At 42.6% G+C, this 21,341-nt stretch overlaps 1 protein-coding gene and 1 long non-coding RNA gene across 14 annotated transcripts in view; one reads left to right on the forward strand and one right to left on the reverse strand.

Annotated features, from left to right (window-relative positions):
* Positions 1–21,341, forward strand: part of SRGAP2 (SLIT-ROBO Rho GTPase activating protein 2) — a 290,047-nt gene that overhangs the window by 262,724 nt on the left and 5,982 nt on the right. For all 13 annotated transcript variants that reach the window (XM_060178745.1, XM_007523113.3, XM_060178749.1 and 10 more), the window contains 7 exons: positions 4,428–4,505; positions 5,386–5,520; positions 7,030–7,135; positions 12,784–13,008; positions 16,305–16,384; positions 19,153–19,333; positions 20,872–21,018. In XM_060178745.1, coding sequence (XP_060034728.1) covers positions 4,428–4,505; positions 5,386–5,520; positions 7,030–7,135; positions 12,784–13,008; positions 16,305–16,384; positions 19,153–19,333; positions 20,872–21,018 — 952 coding nt within the window. The remainder of the gene's footprint in view (positions 1–4,427; positions 4,506–5,385; positions 5,521–7,029; positions 7,136–12,783; positions 13,009–16,304; positions 16,385–19,152; positions 19,334–20,871; positions 21,019–21,341) is intronic.
* LOC132534619 (uncharacterized) lies at positions 8,468–12,790 on the reverse strand. Its single transcript, XR_009546338.1, has 2 exons — positions 12,613–12,790; positions 8,468–8,782 (listed from the first exon to the last, which is right to left on the reverse strand). It is a non-coding gene; the product is annotated as an uncharacterized LOC132534619 (long non-coding RNA).

Consider the following 21,341-nt stretch of genomic DNA (forward strand, 5'->3'; position numbering starts at 1 on the left):
TGTTGTATTTATTATTGTTGTCATTGTTGTTGGATAGAACAGAGAGAAATGGAGAGAGGGAGGGGAAGACAAAGAGGAGGAGAGAAAGATAGACACCTGCAGACCTGCTTCACTGCCTGTGAAGCGACTCCCCTGCAGGTGGGGAGCCGGGGTTCCAATCGGGATCCATATGCGGGTCTTTGTGCTTTGCGCCACCTGCGCTTAGCCCGCTGTACTACAGCCCAACTCCCTTTTTAAAAGTGTTTCAGAAGTACAGGTATTTGAGCTAACACCATGAAAATTTCTGGGAACTAGGCATCAGATACTGTTTCTAGATAATCTTGTAATTTAGTGATAGGAAAAAAAAAAGTCGGAAGAAGGGGTGACTTCCTAAAGCTAAGGAGGTATATAGATGAGTGTGCATCTAAATTCAGAGGCAGCCATTCTCTCTCTTACTCATCTTCCTCTCCGTCTATAAACTGAAACATTGTTTAGACTCAATTTTGGAATATTTATTACTTTAACATGCTTACAAACTTCTCCCATTCTAAGAAGTAACCACAATGATGATGATAAATGTTACTATTATTAGCATCAGGGCTTCACTGGGACTTTATCTATACCTTTCCGCCTCTCCTAGTGGACTTCTTTTTCAACCTAGAGGTGAGAGAGGAGGGGTTAGGCAATAGCATACCTGGTTGAGTGAACACATTCCCGTACATAAGGACCTGGGTTCAAGTCTCTGATCTCCCTCTCTACCTCTCCCTCTTATCTCAATTTCTCTCTATCTTATCAAGTAAAAGAAAGAATTAAAAATTAATTTAAGGGGTCAGGCAGTAGCTCATTGGGTTAAGCTCATGTGGCGCAAACAGCAAGGACCAGCTTAAGGATCCAGGTTTGAGCCCCTGGCTCCCCACCTGCAGGGGAGTCGCTTCACAGGCAGTGAAGCAGGTCTGCAGGTGTCTCTCTTTCTCTCCCTGTCTCTGTCTTCCCCTCCTTTCTCCATTTCTCTCTGTCCTATCTAACAACAACAACAATAAAACAAGGGTGGGAGTCGGGCGGTAGCGCCTGGCTAAGCGCACGTGGCGCAAAGGACAAGGACTGGCATAAGGTTCCCGGTTCGAATCCCCGCTCCCCACCTGCAGGGGAGTCACTTCACAAGCAGTGAAACAGGTCTGCAGGTGTCTGTCTTTCCCCCTCTCTGTCTTTCCCTCCTCTCTCCATTTCTCTCTGTCCTATCCAACAACAATGACATCAATAACAACAACAGTAATAACTACAACAATAAAAAACAACAAGGGTGAAAAAAAGGAAATAAATAAATATTTAAAAAATAAAATGAAAATAAATAATAAAAAAAGAAAAAAGTTAAATTAAAAAAATATGAGGGAGAGTAAAGAAATACCACATTACTACTCATGAAGCTTCTCCTTTCCATGGTACTCTTGTGCAGTGACCGGGAGTTGAACCCAGTTCCTCATGCATGATAATACGTATCTTTAGGGCCCCTCAACTACAGTGTTTTAATCTTTGTTCACTTGATATAGTGACTTTGTATATAAGTTTTGATAGTCAACAGATATTTATCAATTTTCTGGTCTATGTTGGGCTCCTTGCATTATTAAAAAAAATAGGGGAGGGGGTAGAGTTGTATGGTGGCACACCCAGTAGAGCATTCACATTGCCCAAGGATTCAGGTTCAAGTACCAAGTCCCTACCTGCAAGAGGAAAACTTCACAAGCAGTGAAGCAGTGCTGCAGGTATCTCTCTCCTTCCCTTTCTATATCCCTCTTCTGAGCTCTCAACTTCTCTCTGTCTCTATCAAAAAGGAAGACGGGGACGGGGAGGGGGAGGGGTCACTAGAAGTGATGGATCTGTCATGCAGGCACCAAGTCCTAGCAATAACCTTGGTGGAAATTTAAAAAAAAAAAAAAATTTAAGAAACCAAAAGCAGGATTAGTAATATACCACTACTATTTTTATGTAGTTTTATGAAATAGTTGGAAGAAAATAAGTAAGCAAATGAAGAGATAACATAAAAAGAGAAAGATAAGCTATAGTAATCCAGAATAGTAGTATAAGAAATTTCACAATATAATATTGATTAATGGTTATATAGTTAGCAAAGATAAATCCAAACTAGTTCAAGAGAGGAAGAATTATTTGTGTCTCGAGGATAATGAATTCATTCATTCAGTGAATATATATAAATTCTGTGTGTGTCAAGGAAAAAACTATTTTCTTCATAAACCTTGCATTTTACTAAAGAACAAAGAAAGGGTCAGTTGGTTGTTTCGTTGTGTGCTCTTCTGCATCTGGAGGGTAACAGCTGAGTCCAGCATGAAGTGGAATGGTTGGTTTTGTTTTGTTTTGTTTTGTTTTTGCCATTTCAAAATAACTTACTCAAATTCTGTTGATTAATGCGCACTGAGGAAAGGTAGAAAGGCCAGTTTGGTTATGGGAGACTTTCCCGCATTATAATAAAAATACCATTGGTTTTCTCTTTATGAAACAGATAACTTATTAATGTTTCTACTTTTGGATCATAAGACTAGACAGTTGAGCAAAAACACAATACTGGTCCTTCCAAAGCATCAGTTCTTGAAGGAAAACAAAAACCAGATAAAACAAATTTCAGCGTATCTCAAATCTGTGAACAAACTTCCAGCAAGTTCTCCTGTGACTTCTTGGCCTGGTTCCTTAAATCTAATCTGCCAGAAAGACTGAGATAATCCTCCTTCAACAAACTGTTGGTCTATTCTCTTGATTGACATTTCATTATATTATTCTGATTTTGACAAGACATTTGCTGTTTGTGTTCTTTGTGTAAGCAATATTATATGACTGTTGCATTGCCTAGTATTCTCTGAGAAATATTCTGAAAATTCTTTTAGAGGAGCAGACAACCTAATTCCTGTTACGAGCCAGGTCATTAAGTTCTTCCTGCTCATTTCTTAAGATTGTCTCAGTTGGATTTAGAATTTCAGTCCTGTCCTGTGTAGTATACCTATGGCGTTCTAGCTTATTAATATTGCCACTCTCCTCACTGAGACACAAAGCAGCTTTTGACATATAATGTTTGCAGAAGAGCCAGAGATAACTTAACCTGGTAGAGCACATCACATGCATTACTGAGCATAGAGCCATGAGTTCAAGCTCTGGCACTACATGAAAGCACTGGGGGAGCTTCATTGATAGTGGTATGGTGCTATGCTCCCTCTTCTCTCTGTCTCTCTTCTCTTCTCTGAAAGAAATAAAAATGAAAAATATGGGCCAAAGAGGTTGTTCAGTGGCACTACATGCAGGAGGCCATATATTCATTCCCTGATGCCACATTTAAGAAATTGTTGGATTAATCCATAACTAAAGTTGAAATGCCCAAGTTTGAGTCACAGGACTCCTGAGAAAGGCTGGATAAGCCTGATGTCACCAGGGAAGGTTGTTCAGTCCATCCCCCCCAGGCCTAACAACCAACAATATGCTTCCTTGATTCCCCATAAACTCTGAAGTTTCAGTATGGTGTTATGGAAGCCATAACCATGTTCAGACTAAAAAGGCTATGGCTCTGGGTCTTTGCTTTGATAAGGACCCAGAAGCCTACATTGAGGAATATGTACATAATCTAAGAAGGTCAGGGCTGGACCAGAATAAGGACCTAGAAGCCTACATTGAGGAATATGTACATAATCTAAGAAGGTCAGGGCTGGCATCTCATCACCTATCTAACCTAAGCTATGTTGTCACTCATCATAGCCTCACCTAGAAATGGGCCTGCTGATAGCCTCACACACATACACATTTGTTGTGAGGACCAGCATTTTTAGTTATATGAAATCATTCTTTAGTATCAAAAGCTGCACACACTAATTTTTAAGTGATTATGTCCACCTTAACAGAGCCTAAAGAGATAAAATAACCATGACGATTATAATACTTAGCGATCAAAAACTAGTGGCAAGCACAGTACCTGGCAGTATTAGTTATGGACCAGCTACTTGCTTTTTCATGCTCCCTTTGCATAGGCATAGAAAGCACTGCCCCCTCTAGAACAACCAAACAGTGTTAGAACAGCTAAAACAGTAATAATAATCTCAGACATAATGAGATTCTAATACTATCTAAGGCATGCCCCTAGTTTTCACTCCTGCCCCGGAGGTTCCAGGGGTCACTTCCCCCATTTGGCAAATGAGAGCAGGGAGACAAAGACTAAGCAATCAATCTGCCTCATAGTCTCCCTTGGAATCAGAAGTAGAGCAGGGGTAGGTATCTCTTCTCATCAGCCTCTAAGTCAATGCTTATGTAAGCTAATTCCTCATATCCCTGGTAGTGACTTTTTCAAGTCCTTTTATGAGATACTAGGTGCTTAAATACACTCTGGTTGGAGAATGATATTCAAATAAGCTTGTGCTTTAGTTGTAAATTTCCTTTATCTTTCCCCATCTTTCCAGGACTACAACATGAAGGAATTTTCCGGGTGTCTGGATCCCAGGTGGAAGTAAATGACATCAAAAATGCCTTTGAGAGAGGTGAGAAAGCAGTCTTTACAGACCCCTAAGATACCAGCTCCACCCTTTCTCTCCTGAAAGGCATCCAGAAGTTACAAAGTCAGCCTGCCTCCCTCTTAAGTTCAGCATTTGCTGTCTTGTAGACAGTTTCCTCCCTAGAAAAGCAGGGAAATGCCCACTCCTGAGCCCCATCCATCCTGCCTCACTCCTACTGATGATCTGCTGAAACCAAAGAAGTTAACTATGATATCCGGGCAGTTTATGGCTCATCTGGAACCCTTGGTAGCAGTTAATATCAAGGCTAATATGCCTGTTCATCGTAGCCCATTTATTATCTTGTGAGTTATTAAGGTAATAGGCAAGCTTTGGTAATTTCCGTCACTGTAATGGATATATTTAGTTTCAATTTGAGATTGGTCCTATCATTAAATCTAATTACATCTGATATGAAATTTTCCATAGGGAGCTCCAGCATGATTGTTCTCCTGTAAGTAGGTGTCCTTGGTTGCAGGAGGAAGTGGAGCTAGTTAGAAGGGCTGACCTCCTAGACTCATTTACTTCCCCCAGGGGCTCAGCCCCTGCCTGGTTTCATGATTCTTATGAGAGAGCCAGTTACTATTTCCCCACACATAGGGAATGAGTTCCTGAGCTAGTCTGACAATGAGTTCATGCTGATAGACCTTTGTACCCCTTTTGCTTTGGGACACTTAAACCTGAACATTCTTTTCTTTATCTGGTCCTGGCTAACTCACCTATGGTCAGAAAACTGATGGACTAGGATCGGATCATAACTAGGCTTCTCCTTCCCCATTATCTCTGCTTTATCTTACATGTTTTGTTTGCTTATTTATTTGTTTGTTGTTTGTTGTTCTATTTTTTGGGGGGGACTTCTTATCCTCAGGAGAGGACCCCCTGGCTGGGGACCAGAATGACCATGACATGGACTCCATAGCTGGTGTCCTGAAGCTTTATTTCCGAGGGCTGGAACAACCTCTCTTCCCTAAGGACATCTTCCATGACCTGATGGCCTGCGTCAGTAAGTACTATTATGGCTTCAGACTGGCTGCCTGGATCAGAACACCTTATAGAAAGAGAAAAGAAATTTCCACAGGGCTGTTTGTTTGTTTTTCTTATATGAGTGTTTTGGTTGTTTTTCTTTTCCCCAGTGAAGTTTCTTTTCCTTATCTTCACTTTCATGTCCTAGTTGGGAAGAAGAATAATCTAGGACCACAAGTCAGAAATTGTAAATTTTTCTTTCTGATTCTCCTTTGCTTTACTGGGCTAACCTGCTGGAAGTATTAGTATGTATTTTTCTAGAAGTAATATTCTTCTTCTAGAAGTAACAACAAGGCATTTTCTGAAAAAGAGGGAGAAAGAGACTTTCTTTTTTTTTTTATTTTTATATGTAAAAAGGAAACACTGACAAAAACCATAGGATAAGAGAGGTATAACTCCACACAATACCCAACACCAGAACTCTGTATCCCATCCCCTGCCCTGTTAGCTTTCCTATTCTCTAACCCTCTGGGAGTATGGACCCAAGGTCATTGTGGGATGCAGAAGGTAGAAAGTCTGGCTTCTGTAATTGCTTCCCTGCTGAACATGGGTGTTGACAAGTCGATCCATACTCCCAGCCTGAGAAAGAGACTTTCTGCCTTATTCCTTATGAAGATTCTCTGTCTCTTACTCTAAAATTGGAGTCTTGAGTTTAGCTCACTATATTGGTACATCCTGTCATTGTTTCTATAGAAAATGATCCATAGTTAATATTGGATTGTTCTGGTTGCAGGCCCATTGGAATAGTGACTTCAGATGATAGAGGAGGCAGTATCTTTGAAAGAGACTAAAAAATTCCTTTGCCTTAATTCTCCATTGTCTTTAAGACCCTTGAATTCCCAGTTTGACTTAATATTTACCCTGAGTACTGTCCCTCTCAGCCATTCTGAGAAGGGCCCTGGTGCTGTTAAAACAGTTTTGTTGATTTATTTGTTCACTTTCTATCGGGATTCCAGTGCACATTTGGTGACTAAACATGTTTCTTTCATATCTTCATGTCTTTTTCTAAGATTGGACCTGGATCTTAAGTGGGTCTACTAAAACAGTACAACACACTTTAACAACTCACTTTGCTACTTCTGATGTGATCTTAATCCAGTGCTTCCCATTTCTTTTTTACATAAAGATCATCATAGAAAATGACAGTATGCTTATAATACACTGTGAAAGTAGAGTGGCCAGCCATGATGGAATTCACCAACTTAAGGTCATGCCTTTGCCTACACAAGCTGTCAGTTCACAGTACAAGGTTCTCCTTAGATCCCACTCTGCTTACTCAGGGGCCTTCCCTTTCTTGTCTCTGGACTTCTTCTACTTCTCCATGCAGGTTGGGGGAACAAGCCAGATTTGTCCAAAGGACGTATTGTGTGGACACAATACACACATTGCTGTGTGGACTTGACCTGGCTAATTTGTGTGCTATACCTACTGACGTTACTCCCTGGATTTCAGTCATGGTGGAGGATAACAGATGACTTTCTCCTTTCAGCAATGGACAACCTGCAAGAGAGAGCATTGCACATCCGGAAAATCCTCCTGGCCCTGCCCAAAACCACACTGATTATCATGAGATACCTCTTTGCCTTCCTCAATCAGTGAGTAGACTTTCCAGTGAGCTAATGGATCAGGCCTGACCTCTGCCACTGAAAGTTCCCATAGAAACCAGTTTTTGTATTCTGACCAACAAGTAATTGTTGAACAGTTCCTATATGGTAGAAGTAGTTGTAGACTATATGAACACATTATTAAGTAAGAGTCAAAAACCTTATGTCAAGTAATACATGTTCCAGGGGAGGAGGAAGACAATAACAGATGTTTTAGGTAGTAGCAATACTAAGAGGAAAATACGTAAGGATTCATTTCAAGGATAGAGTGCAGGGATCTGAATGGAGTCAGTTAAAGCCCCAGCAGCTTTATAGAGAGGTTATTATAGATGACTGTGGAGAGACGCAAGGATCCCTATCTAAAGGTATTGTGTCATCTTGAGAAAAGGTAGTGGTGAAGAGGACTGGGGAAGTATTGATGGAAAGTGGTGGAGAGGGGTCAGATTTGTGATTTATTATCAGTGTAAAACTGGACTAGCTGATGTAGTATGAGGAAAGAGAAACTGAAAATTTTGGGATTGGGTAAGACAGTTTGTAGGATATACCTTAGCCACATGCCTATCCATCATGCTTTGTTAAATTTAGCATGGCCATCTCAGCATTAGCATTAACTATCTTGCTGATGAATAAATTGTGAAGTTAGCAACTTAAAACAGTAGGTATTGATTCATCATTGCACAGTTCCTATCCCCTATCTGGGTACCTCTGGCTCCATGTCTTGTGAGGCTGCAGTGAGGGTGTTGCCGGGGGGGGGGGGGGGGGGTGTCAGTATTCTCTTTTGAAGACTTTACCATGGGGAGATAAACTTACAAGTTCACATATGTGGTTCTTAGCAGAATTCAGCACCTTTCAAGTTGTTGATCTGAAGCCCACCTCCTTTTCTGACTGGCCACTGAGCAAAGGCCTTCTTCATCTCTTCAGCATATGGGCCTCTCAGTAGAGCTGCTTATTTTGGGGGCATCTGGCTCTACTTAGAGCAAGCAAGTGAGAAAACACCCAAGACAGAAGCTGCAATCTTTTATAAACTAATCTGATAAGTGACATCCCATCATTTCTGCTGTGTTCCATTCATTAACTCTAGTCTACACTCAAAAGCAAAGAATTACATGTGTTCATGGGATTCATTTTAGAGGCTACCTAATGAAGCATGTGTAATACCCAGGGAAGTCCCCCCACCCCCACCCCCAACAAAGTGTGGTTAACTTTCTCTAACTGCAAGTGGACTCTACTGCAGCTCACCTTTGAATTCAACCTGATGCCATTGGATGTCAAACAATATAAGCTTTTGGCCTTTTGATACGCAAGTGATGTCTGTAGACCAGAAACTTTTGCATCATTTGTTAAACTGTCAGAATTGCAAAGTCTCAACCTCCTTCACCAAGCCTGAGAATCAGAATCCTTCACAGTTTAACAAAGTCCTCTGTTGAGTCAGACGCACATGGAAGTTCAAGAAGTGCCCTTCTAAGTCCTCATACATTGCTTCTTGAAAGAATAGACCAATGGCCCTTTTCCCAGGGTTGATGCTGCCTAGATGGGCTCTAGAAAAGTCTCTACATTGTACCAACTTCAAATGCTATTTGGTCTGGAAAGATTCTTTTTGGGCTGCTCTTCTGAATTTCACTAGGAGAATTTTGACTTCTGTATGCCAAAAAAGCAAATAGAATTATGGGTAGATTGTCTTGGAGATTTCAGATACTTATATATTTACTAATTTATTTAGCCCATGTTTATTAGACTGTTTTAGGTGCTGGTTGGCTAGGAATGTACCGATTAGTCATGAAATTTGTGTTCTACTAAAGGAAGATAGGCAGAATAAGTACATATAATGTATGCCAGAGCTTAAAATCTGCAGAGGAAAAGAAAGCAGGGCAGGAGCCCTGAGAGTGCCAAGAGATGGGGTGTAAAAATTTTCTCTTAATGTATAGTGGTGAAGAGGTGACACGGGAGAACCAAAGAATAAGAGTTACAGGGGGCCAGGTGGTGGCACACCAGGTAGAGAGCACATGTTAGAATGCATAAGGACCTAGAGTCAAATACTCAACCCTCTCCTGCAGGGGGTGGAGTTTCAATAGTGGTAAAGCAGCACTGCAAGTGTCTCTCTCTCTCCCTCTCTTCCTCTATCTTCCGCCCCTTCCCTCTCAATTTCTCTCTGTCTCTAACCAATAAATAACTAAAAGTTTTATTTTAAAAAAAAATGTTGCAGGGAGTCAGGTGGTAGTGCAGCGGGTTAAGCGCACACGGCGCAAAGCGTGAGGACCAGTATAAGGATCTCGATTCGAGCCCCCAGCTTCCCACCTGCAGGGGAGTCGATTCACAAGCGGTGAAGCAGGTCTGCAGGTGTCTTTCTTTCCTCCTCTCTGTCTTCCCCTCCTCTCTCCATTTCTCTCTGTCCTATCCAACAATGACATCAATAACTACAACAACAATGAAAAGCAAGGGTAACAAAAGGGAAAATAAATAAATAAATATAAAAAATGTTTTTAAAATGTTGCAGAAGCCACTTAGAGAATGTTTCAGGGAGAGTGTTTTAACTAAACACTGACAGGTTAACTAAAAAAAAAAAAAGATCAAAATTCCTGTAGCACTGTGGTTCTCACTGTGGCCCAAGTAAGTGTGGAATCTTGGTGGAATAAAAGGGTCAAAATCCTGAAGTTGGTGGTTCAAGAGAAAAGAATGCTGATGGTGGAGAAAATGTTTGTGGTCAGTCCAAACAAGGTGTAATGCTCAGTCAAAAAAAGGAGGGAGTGAGATACTGACACATGTGGGCCATGAAGCTAGGAAAGTAAAACAAGGTCTTTGAACTAGTATGCACTGAAGCTAGTTCTCCAAATTAAGTCTGTTTGTCTCTATGCTTTGGGGCTAGGTATTGGCACACGTGGTTGAGTGCACATGTTATAATGTGCAAGAACCAGGGTTCAAGCCCCTGGTCTCCCACTATAGGAGGAAAGCTTTACAAGTGGTGAAGCAGTCTCTCTCTCTCTCTCTCTCTCTCCTATCACCCCCTTCCCTCTCAATTTCTGTCTCTATCCAATAAATAAAGATAATTTTAAAAAATTATTTTAAAAATCTGATTTTTTTCCTTTCTTTTTAAATTTAGCCAGGAAGATAAGTGCACATTATTAAAAAATAAGAAGTCCAGAAAAGTGTCTGATAGGGAACAGGTTTCATACAGCAGTTCTGACTTTCTAAATCTCCCCTCCCCCAGTAGCTGTGATCTTAAACCACTATACTGAATCTTTTTAGATACACAAATGTTCAAGTCAAATGGGAGATTTCACTAATGTTCTTAATGGATACTATAGAAATACAATGTAAGTCCACACCCCCAAAAATTTTGAGAGTGCAATTAGCAGTGTCATCCCATTTTTAGATATTTATTTTAAAATTCAGTGCTTGAGATCTTTTTTAATTTTTATATATATAATGGAAATACATAGGATAAGAGGGGTACATTAGTGTTTGAGATCTTATACTGGGTACAGCCTTAGAATCTTTGGAAATTATTAATACCTTTTTGTCTTTTTTTTTTCCAGTTGAGCTGGGATTCAGTGCAGGCACTGCAAACCTACTGCTTCTGGCAGCCATTTTTCCCTCTTTTTTTTTTTAATTGAATAGGACAGAGGGGAATTGAGAATTGAGTAGGGAGGGGAACGTAGAAGAGAAAGAAGCATACCCCTGCAGGTGAGGATTGGGAACTCAAACCTTGGGTCCATGATGGTCTGCACTTAACCAGGCACACCACCACCAGCCCCCATTAACACTATTTATAGGCATTGTGTATGACAGACTCTGAGTATGCTTTTATAAATATTTTTCTGGATAGAGAATCCTTACTTTTTTTCAAGTCCCTAAAAGAGACTGTATGCCCCAAATGTGTGTGTGTGTGTGTGTGTGTGTGTGTGTGTGTGTGTGTGTGTGTCTAAACCTAGATGTTCTCATTGTAGGTTATAAAATAGAGTTCTTTGTTTATATTCTAATGGGAGGAAGAAATGGGTATGTATTCAAGATATCACAATCCATGAAGACGCGTCCTCCTCATGCCATAGTCACTGTAGCCACCATGGGTTGGTCAGTCTCTGCCTTGGTAGCCTTGGCAGAATTTCTCACTATTAACACCAGGCTTTCCACAAATAATTGATTTATTTCCATGTAACTAAAAGATTATGAACTCACACTAGAAAACATGTCTCTCCTGGGAGTCAGGTGGTAACGCAGCGGGTTAAGCGTAGGTGGCACAAAAGTACAAGGACCAGTGTAAGGATCCTGGTTCGAGCCCCCGGCTCCTCACCTGCAAGGGAGTCTCTTCACAGGCGGTGAAGCAGGTCTGCAGATGTCTATCTTTCTCTCCCCCTCCCTGTCTTCCCCTCTTCTCTCCATTTCTCTCTGTCCTATCCAACAAAAACAACATCAATAAAAACAATAATTACAACAATTAAAAAAAAAAAACAGGTCTCCCTTCTTGCCTCTCCCTGACACCAGGAACCAACTAACCTGGGATTAACTACAGCTTTAGCCTGTGACATCTCTTGCCTCAGTTTCCCTAGGGAATTATTTCTCCTGTGCCTCTCCAATTTTTAATAACCAAGAATCTTTACTAGAGAATCATTTAGTTAGAGGAAGGCCAACTTGGTTATTTGAATCTATACACGAGATACAATAGAAGAAAATTCTGCCAAATAAGGAAAAATAGATAAAATACAGCTGAGGCCCAGGCCATGCTGATGGTTCAGCATCAGGAAGTTTTTGGTTTCTCCTCAGATGTATTAGAGTCAGGCTCTGGGACTTTCTGCTGATGCCCTTGGGAGTGGCTGACCTCCCTCACAGAGCTCATGGCTCTGCAGGCTGGAGGGGAGGGAACTATACCCAGAGCTGGCCAAGCTTTCAGTTTCTGGACAGAGACCAAAGAGGACACATCAGGCACAATGGCTGACCAAGGAGTTGGCTCTCTGGCCAAAACTGGAGGTGTGAGTAGAGTAGCTGCTGGCTGAAAAGGGGGAGTTCCCAGAATAAATAAATACCCAACAGTGAAGTCAGACTGCACCCAGAGAGCCTGTGCAGAGGCTGAGTAATGTGCTGACCTTTTCCTAAATAAATCCTGACTGTAATAATAAAGGAGGATATTGGGAAAATGAAAAACAATTGTGTTAGCTGTTCCAGAAAGAAAGACATTCTCTGGCCTAATGGAATACAAAAGCTAATTGACTGACTAAATTTTCCTAAGTTTAGAGCTCAAAATGGAATATTCCGAATAACTTGGTTCTGTCGCCATGTAAAAAGGTACAGAGTATGTATTGTCTGTGTCTTCCAACTATATCATTACCAGGACAACCATCTGCTCACTGGCTTGGCCTCTAAGCTATTAGCAGCTCCAAGAATGGTACATTCTCAAAGCAGGCTGTAATTCAAAGATAATGTCTGGGGCAGGGAACTTGAAAGAGGGGGCAAGATTGAGATCTGCAAGGAGGTACCTTGATTTCTGAATAGCCATCTTGGTGCTCATTCTCTCCTTCCCCACCTGGAAAAGCAGGTGGCAGTTTGTGGAACTTGTGCTCTTGCTCTTGGCTGTGCTTCCCATGGTTGTGTTTTCTGGGCATTCATGCACATCTTTTCCAGCTTGCCCCCTCTCTCTTCTCCTCCAGTTTATCACAGTTCAGTGAAGAGAACATGATGGACCCCTACAACCTCGCCATCTGCTTCGGGCCCTCACTGATGTCAGTGCCTGAGGGCCACGACCAGGTGTCCTGTCAAGCCCACGTGAATGAACTGATCAAAACCATCATCATCCAACATGAGAACATCTTCCCAAACCCTAGGGAACTGGAGGGCCCAGTCTACAGCAGAGGAGGCAGCATGGAGGATTACTGGTAGGGGGACCAAGACTGAAGGAGGGAAGGGTATCACCAACTCACACTGGCATGAGGGTCAAATGCTCAAGTGAGCACTGAAGGAAAACTTGGCTCCCCTCCCCACCCACCCCTTCCCCCTCCTTTAAGCTATGAGGATCTAGGAATGGTGTGGGCAGAGCCCCACCCCAAGCCTTCCTACCCAGTAAGTGTCGTTTCATATCACTTCCCGTCTTTTGACTTCTGAATTGTGAAGAGCCATTCTGAAAGGAAATGACAGCAATAATAGCAGTATCAGTAATCTCTAGGAAAGGACATTTTATTGGTTTATGTTGATATTTAGTTCTGCTATTCCTTTCCAATGTCTCTGGCTCCTGTTCTGTGCTGTGTTGTGAGAGAAACAGCCCTAGAACATGGGGGATTTCTTTCATGTCAAGAAAATTTGAGGGCCAGCTGATGGCACACTTGGCTAAGGGCATATATTACCACGGTAAGGACTAAGGTTCAAGCACCCAGTCTACACCTGCAGGGGAAAAGCTTCAGGAGCAGTGAAGCTGTGCTACAGGTGTCTCTCTGACTCTGCCCCTCCCTATCCCCCTTCCCTCTCAATTTCTCTCTGTTCTATCAAATAAAGTTTTCAAAAATTAAAAAACAAAACTCAAAAGAAAAGTTGAGATATTGGCACAATTTCCTGACTTTGTCTAGTGATAATTTAGAACATCTTTAGAAATTGATAAAGAGAGGGGCCAGGCGGTAGCACAGTGAGTTAAGCACACATGGACATGGCACAAAGCGCAAGGACTGATATAAGGATCCAGGTTCGAGCCCCCGGCTTCCCACCTGCAGGGGAGTCGCTTCACAAATGGTGAAGCAAGTCTGCAGGTGTCTCTCTTTCTCTCCCCCTCTGTCTTCCCCTCCTCTCTCCATTTCTCTCTGTCCTATCCAGCAACAACAACAATAATAATAACAGTGATAAACAACAAGGGCAACAAAAGGGGGAAAATAGCTTCCAGGAGCAGTGGATTTGAAGTGCAGGCACCGAGCCCCAGCAATAACCCTGGAGGCAGGAAAAAAAAAAAAAAAAGAAATTGATAAAGGGGAAGAATTGGCTCCATTTCAGGCATGTTAAGCCCAGCTCCATTCTGAAGTGTGACTAAATTCTGTGCAGCAAGGTTTTTTGTGACCAAGCGTAGAATGGAGATATGAAAGGAGACCCTAGGACACATCTTTGCTAGATTTTCTTCCCATTAGAAAAATAACCACCATACCCTTTTGCTAAAGTCACTGCAGCCCAGAGAAGCTAGTGAATGGGGATTCCAACTCTGACTTCTTAGGAGAGGCACTATTCCACACTGCCCCCCACCCCAGATATTCTTTCAATTGATATTTTCCAACTTAACATAGACAACTCCCAAACATCCCTTACATCTTCTTCCCTCTCCCTTCTTCCCCTAAATAATGTTTTAGCCTGGGTTGAAATTAAACCAGCCCAAATCAGAGTCTGTGTGAATTCAACATCTGGAACCAATTCAGTCAGCCCTACTACTATCAGCTAAGGTGGGGGAGGTAGTTTACTTAATTAGGGACCAATTGGTCCATACTTTTCCATGATCGCTAGAGAAGGAGCCTCTTACCCAGTGTGTGAAGAAAGTGATATTCAAATGTCTGTCAGCCTGAAAACATAACTGATTTCCTCTAGGGTCTGGTGAAACCTAGGCTTGTCATCTTGGAGAGTAGGCTTTTTTTCACTGGCAGATGGCTAGTGGGGACTAGGGAGACCACTCAGGTCTCAACCTTCTGGCTGATGAGTGTCAGAGAACTGATGAGTTCTCCTTGTGTGTGTGACTTGAGAGTTGGTTTCTTTCTTACTAGAGTGTTGAAAACCATGGGATACTGTTCCCAGTTCTGTTTTATCTTCTTTCACAACAGGGCCTAAAGCTGTCTCAGCAGTCAAAGCTATGGTGGGGGTGTGGCTCACAGGGACACGGCCTGGTGGGCGTCTTCCTCCATTTCTCTCTGAGTAGTTTTCCCCAGCCTCCTGTTGTGCATCAGCATGTCTTAGCAGCCTTTAACAAGCCAACAGACTGAGTCCTACCTGCACAGGTTGTATAGTTGATGTTCTCCCAGAGTGTTCTTTGGAGTCTGGAGAATCTCTCAAGAACTGACTTTCTTTGAATGAGGTGAAGTGAGTTTCGAGCATATCCCTGGCTCTCTGAAGGACTTCCCAGCAATGAAGAACTCATTGCATGGTGAGGAAGAAGCTTTGGTCTCAAAGAAACTAAGATCACGCTTTGTGGTTGAGGGGTGGTGATACTTGCATGTAAGTGCCTGAAAAGTCTCACTTGTTTCCACCAGCTGCCAGAAGAAACTAACAATGAGTAGGATTTTTCTCTACTTTTTAGGAAGAACTTTTGGGTGCACATAACCATAAATACTGAAATCCTTGAGTCAGAAGTACAAATTACTTTCCTATTCTCTCCCTGGCCATATACAAACTCTAACCTGAATTTGTGTGTGTGGCAGGGCAGGATGGGACTGAGCCCAAGACCTCTAAGCTCAACTACTGAACTACATCTGTAGCATACCCTGAATGATTTTAGACTCCAAGAGTTTATTCAAGAACTTGATCTATTTTCCATCCCTGCCCTTGCAGAGTTCAGCCCATAGTCAACTCTTCCTCCCCTGCTCTTCTCACCTACTATTCCCTTGACTCACCTGCCACCGTCTCACCAAACAAACCACAAAGCAACTAACAAATTGAAAAGAAATAAGAGAAGTACCATATACTATGCAGCCGTTGTGCCAAACTCTTTTCTGGGATTATTTCAAGGTTTCACACAATTCAGTGCCCTCATTTTATAGATTAGGTAGCTGAAACAACTTGCCCAGGTCACCAAGTCTCAGGGCTGATTTTCAGACCCAGTTGTATCTGATGTTAAAGCCAGTTTCCCCCTATCATGTTCCTTCCCAAATGGATTCATCTAGAGAAATGGCCTTTACGGAGTTGTCCTGTGCTTTCTGAAATATTTGCAAGTTCAAGATTCTCTTTGTCACTAATTATTTGAAGTGCCAAATAGTTTTAAGTAGATTTTAAAGTAGGAGCTACACTAGAGACCCACTGGAGCTTTATTCCATTGCAAACCTTTACCTGTTGTGGGCATTCACAGTGTAGAGAGCATAAGATAGATCTCATGCCCTTGCTCTGAGAAAGCTAGCAATGAAAACTAGAATTCTGGGAGGGGGTGCAACAGCCCAGTGGAAAACTAGAATTCTGTAAGCAGACACTTAAGTCCTGGTTCCTCTTGCTTCTATTACAGTGATAGCCCACATGGAGAGACTACCTCAGCTGAAGACTCAACCCAAGATGTCACCACAGAGCACCATACAAGTGATGATGGTATGAAGCCCTGCTGCCTGGTGGGGAGGAACGGGTACTTTGGGGGTGACTCAGAAGGAAAAAAATTCTGTGTACATCCCATGTTCCTGATCCCTGTCCAACAGTCCCTTAAAGGCAAGCAGGAAACATATCTATATATCTCTCCATCTCTCTTTCTCTCTATTTCCTTCTTTCTCTTTCTTGGAGGAGTGTTCATCTTCTCAAATAGGCTGGTTCTGGCATTAAACTGGAGGTTAAAAAAAAAAAAAAAAAAGGAAGGAAAGAAAGAAACTAGACCTTTCATTTTCCCTCAACTTTTGTGCTACGAAGTGGCACCATGGGTACCATACCCACCTCCCATCTCCTTGTCCCACCTGACTATCTCACCAGTGTGATGTTGGTTCCCTGTCATAACCCAGACACCTGCCAGGTTGCTGGAGAACAAAAAGAGAGCTCTTTTTAAAAAAGCAGCCTGAGAACTGGGTGCCAAGAACTTAATAGAAGCAAACCAGACAGGAGTGGGAACCAAGACACAGAAACCACACATACTTTCAGGCTGCTGACTGGAAAAATTGACCCTTTCCAAGGTACACACATGCAAGTATTGTCATCCACCCATGATTTATTAGGGTCTCTCCAGCCAGCACATTTCCCCCCTTCCAGCAGTTCTGTACCTCAATTTTTGTATCACCTGGGCTCCGGATGTCTCAGCAACTGACAAGGAGCCTCAGAATTTTTTGGGCATGAGAATATACTGACAAAATCTATCTAGCTTTCCATGCTTTATGCCTTGTGGTGAATTCTGCAATTGTAGACAGCATTTAAGGGAGAAAAATGCAGAACTGCGTATATGGGTCTTGATGTCAGATGGATGAGTATGATAATTTGCCACATTATAGGAAGGGACTACATGAGCCAGGGAAATTCATATTTCCCTAGAGCCTATTTTGTGTGCTGGAGGCCTGATATGACTTATCTTGTAATCCCCAGTGAAACTGATGTAGCCTCTATTGTATAGGTGAGAAAACTGGGTACAGAGAGGTTAAAGGACATAGCTGAGGCTGTGTAGAGTTCTGGGACATTTAGATAGGACTTCTCTGTTCAGCCTACTGGAGCAATATCTCTTCCCCAGCAGAAATCCACCCACCCATTCCCAGCCCCCAACATCCAGGGAGGGCCTTGTTTTAAATTAGCGTTTTTTCCTCCATGATTCAGAATATCCAACTTTAATCTCAGGTTTGGGAAAATTTCTTTCTTTCTCTGGCCTCTGTCTACAGCCCAGAAGTATCAGTGGCAATGCACAGTAACACTGGCTGACCTGCATGTGGCAGGCATGGCCTGGGGATGGACCAGACACTGACCTCAGCACATCTGCAAAGTATTGTTAGTCAACTTCTCATAACTGTTTCATGAAAACATTTCCCCAAATTTTATAGACAAGGGAACAGAAGCTCATTCAAAAGGAAAAATACAAAGCTTTTGTAAACCCCTTCTAAATTTTTTGAATTACTTTCATGTACATACTTTTTTAATTTATTTATTTATTTATTTATTAGATAGAAACAGAGAGAAACTGAGATGGAAGGAGGAGATAGAGAGGGAAAGATACAGAAAAATGCCTGCAGCCTTGTTCAACACTTATGAAGCTGAGGACCAGGGGCTTAAACCCAAATCCTTGTGCATGTCAACATGAGCACTCTACTGAGTGTACCACCACCCACCCCCTCATGTACATTCTTTCCATAGATTGTTCACAAAATTTATCTCCATCTTTTCCCTCCTGAAAAATTGATTCAGCAGGTTGCTTTCTTTTTATAAAGACTAAAAACTCATGCTTTACTCAGGCGGGTAGATAGCAAATAATTTAAATTACACATTGGGGTACACTGTTTATGATGCAAAAATATTTTCATGCCTGAGGCTCCAAAGTCCCAGGTCCAAACCCCTGTACTAACCGAAGGTAAATAAATATATAAGCAAACAAACTATGATGATTGTTCTGCAATTAATGGAGTTATTTTATGATTACAAAAGAAATAATGCTTACAAATACAGCATGGTTCTGTGATAAACATTGGCACAGAGCACCGTGGAAACACCAAAGGAATGTGATTAGGAAGCAAATGATGCTTAAATTTTGTTTCTTGACATGTTTTATTTGGCAGATGAGAGAAAAAAAGTATTTCGAGTGGAGGGCCAGTAAGAGAAAACACAAGAAAGGGCTTTCAGGTCAATGGCACTGGCTACATGCCAGTTTCCTGCTGTAGAGATCAGCCATGGCTTATTTGCCCACTAGTGTATCTTCCTGCCACTATTTTTTTCTTTCTTGTAATTAACTGTAGATTACAGAAATCTGTATCCCCACCTCCTACCTCCCAAAGATAGCCACCGTAGTTCTCACAAGTCTTAGGAACAGTTGCTTGCTTCTGTTTTGTGGTTGTTTTGTTTGTTTGTTTTTCAAGTTCAGATGTATCAGTTTTCTAGATTCCACATATGAATGAAACCACCTGGTAGTTGTCTTTTATCTCTTTATTTTGCTAAGTATTATCACCTCCAGTCCAATCATTTAGTCTCAAACAACATAATATCATCTTTTTTGATTGCAGAATAGTACTCCATGGAACATATATCCCATAACTTCTTTAGCCAGTCATCTATTGATGAGTATTTAGGCTGCTTCCACTCTTTTCCTTTCCACTACTAAATTTAGCTAATTGGACGTTTCCACCTGGTTTCCTGAGAATGTAGGTCCCAGCAACATCTCTTTCCTCCTTTTCTGCCTGTTTCAGAGTGTGAGCCCATTGAGGCCATTGCAAAATTTGACTACATGGGCCGAACAGCACGAGAGCTGTCCTTCAAGAAGGGGGCGTCCCTGCTGCTTTACCAGAGGGCTTCCGACGACTGGTGGGAAGGCCGGCATAATGGCATTGATGGACTCATCCCCCACCAGTATATTGTAGTCCAAGACACGTATGTTGCACCCCCTCCACCTTTAGGGGTCCCTGGATGTGGGAGTAAGGCTATTTCTGGAACCCTGCGAGGATAAAATTCAGCCCCTTAGTGGCACTGACACAGTCCTAAGGTCTGTGCCTTAAAGAGCCCCACCCTTAGTGGAGACTTTGTTTTCATCTCTCTACTCTCTTTCCCCTGCAAAGTATCCCTTGGGTGCTAGTCATTGTAGACTCTTCCCAGCCACCACTCATCCACACTTTTACCTGATGAGTGATGAGGGAAGGTTATTTGACCACTTACATTTCCTTTCTGGAAAGATCAGGCTGAGAAAACAATTCTATTTTACTTTTTAAAAGATAGAAAGAAAGAGTAAAAGGAAAAGAAACCTATGCTCACTCCATCCTGAAACTACTGATGGCACTATTGCACTTGCAAATAAAAATGATGAGAGACTTCTGTAGGAAAAATGTACCTTGAGCAACCTCGTAGAAGTGACCATTTCAGCCCAGATGAGGTTGATTTGGGGGTTGATGAGGGAATCAGAGGAAAGATGTTAGAGAACCCAGAGGATGTGAAGTGGTCCCAGAGAGGCTTCTTAGGATGGACTGTCACTTGGTTGCCATCCTTTTAAGTAATGTCTCCTGAGCAGAAAGATTCAGGTCCTCTATAGCCCACCCAAGTCTGCTTCCTGTCTCTTTATCCCCAAACTTCTTTCCTTAGATATAATGCTGTCAGAATTTTTAGTCCTTCCCTTAATATTATTTTTTAAAGGTTGATATCCTGAATGAGTCTGCACCCTCCCAGCCTCTCCCTGGCTCGTTCTGCGGGGGAATCCTCCCTCTGTTGATAACATCGCAAACCTGGTGGTGATCTGTGTGTGGACCCTCCCCAGTTTAGCATTATGACTTCACTACAGGATGGAGAGAAGATGAATTGTGGGGGAGAAAGGGCTTTCTTTGTCATCAGTAGCCAGAGGGGCCAGGAGAGCAGTGGAGAGCCCTGGGACCAGCTTGGACGCTCTGCGTGGGGCTAGATGCGCTACAACTGTGTGGTGGTGTCAACGCCGGCCTCTCCAGAGCCACCACAGAGCTGATGGTCATTACCCAACAGTGCTCGGAATCTCTGCAGATAAACAGCAACCTGGACTGGTCACCTCCTTCTCCAGGAGGTGGCTCCAGCACAGCTGCCTCAGGAAAGCAGCATGGGGAGCAAATGCCTCAAATCCAGGTGTCCCTTAGCCCAGCTTGCCCGAGGAGCTCAGGATCCTGCAGAAATCAGAATTATTTATTTTTATTTAAGCCATCCTTCAAAGGCTCTTAGGTATCCTCCTTGCTTCTGCTCCCAGAGCTAGCCCAGCCAGACATCACTGTCGCAGAGCCATTGTGGGGTTATGCACTCTGTGTGTGTGTGTGTGTGTGTGTGTGTGTGTGTGTGTGTATGTGTGTGTGTGTGTGTGTGTATGTGTGTGTCAGGAGGGCCATCTTGCTGATTTAACTCTGCTTTTTGTGTTGTTGTTTTCCCCACTCCTTCCTGCCTGCCTGCTCCTTCTCCCCCAGCGAGGACGGTGTCGTGGAGAGGTCCAGCCCCAAGTCTGACATTGAGGTCATTTCTGAGCCACCTGAAGAAAAGGTGACAGCCAGAGCGGGGGCCAGCTGTCCCAGTGGGGGTCATGTAGCTGATATTTATCTTGCAAACATCAACAAGTAAGCTCTGCTTTTCATTTTCTGCTCCCCTGAATCACTTGCACCGCCCAACCTTACCCTCTGCCCTAACCCCTTCTCTGTTTCTGTGTTGCTGTGGGACTGCCAGCTGCCCTTGCCTCAGTTTGCATGTGCTTATTGCTACTGCCAGGTGGTCAGAGCTGAGAAATCTTCCAAATACCTAGCAGCTCAACTGGCTGCTGCCCTGCTGTGCAAGGACACCCCATTCTGTTCTGCAGTGTCTCAGCTTAGACCTCCCTGGCCGGCTAACTACTAAAACCTGGGCCAAAGCTTTGGGCACTTTATGCAACTTGGTTTTGCACTGT

The sequence above is a fragment of the Erinaceus europaeus genome, chromosome 19, assembly GCF_950295315.1.
Source record: "Erinaceus europaeus chromosome 19, mEriEur2.1, whole genome shotgun sequence".
Classification (NCBI taxonomy): domain Eukaryota; kingdom Metazoa; phylum Chordata; class Mammalia; order Eulipotyphla; family Erinaceidae; genus Erinaceus; species Erinaceus europaeus.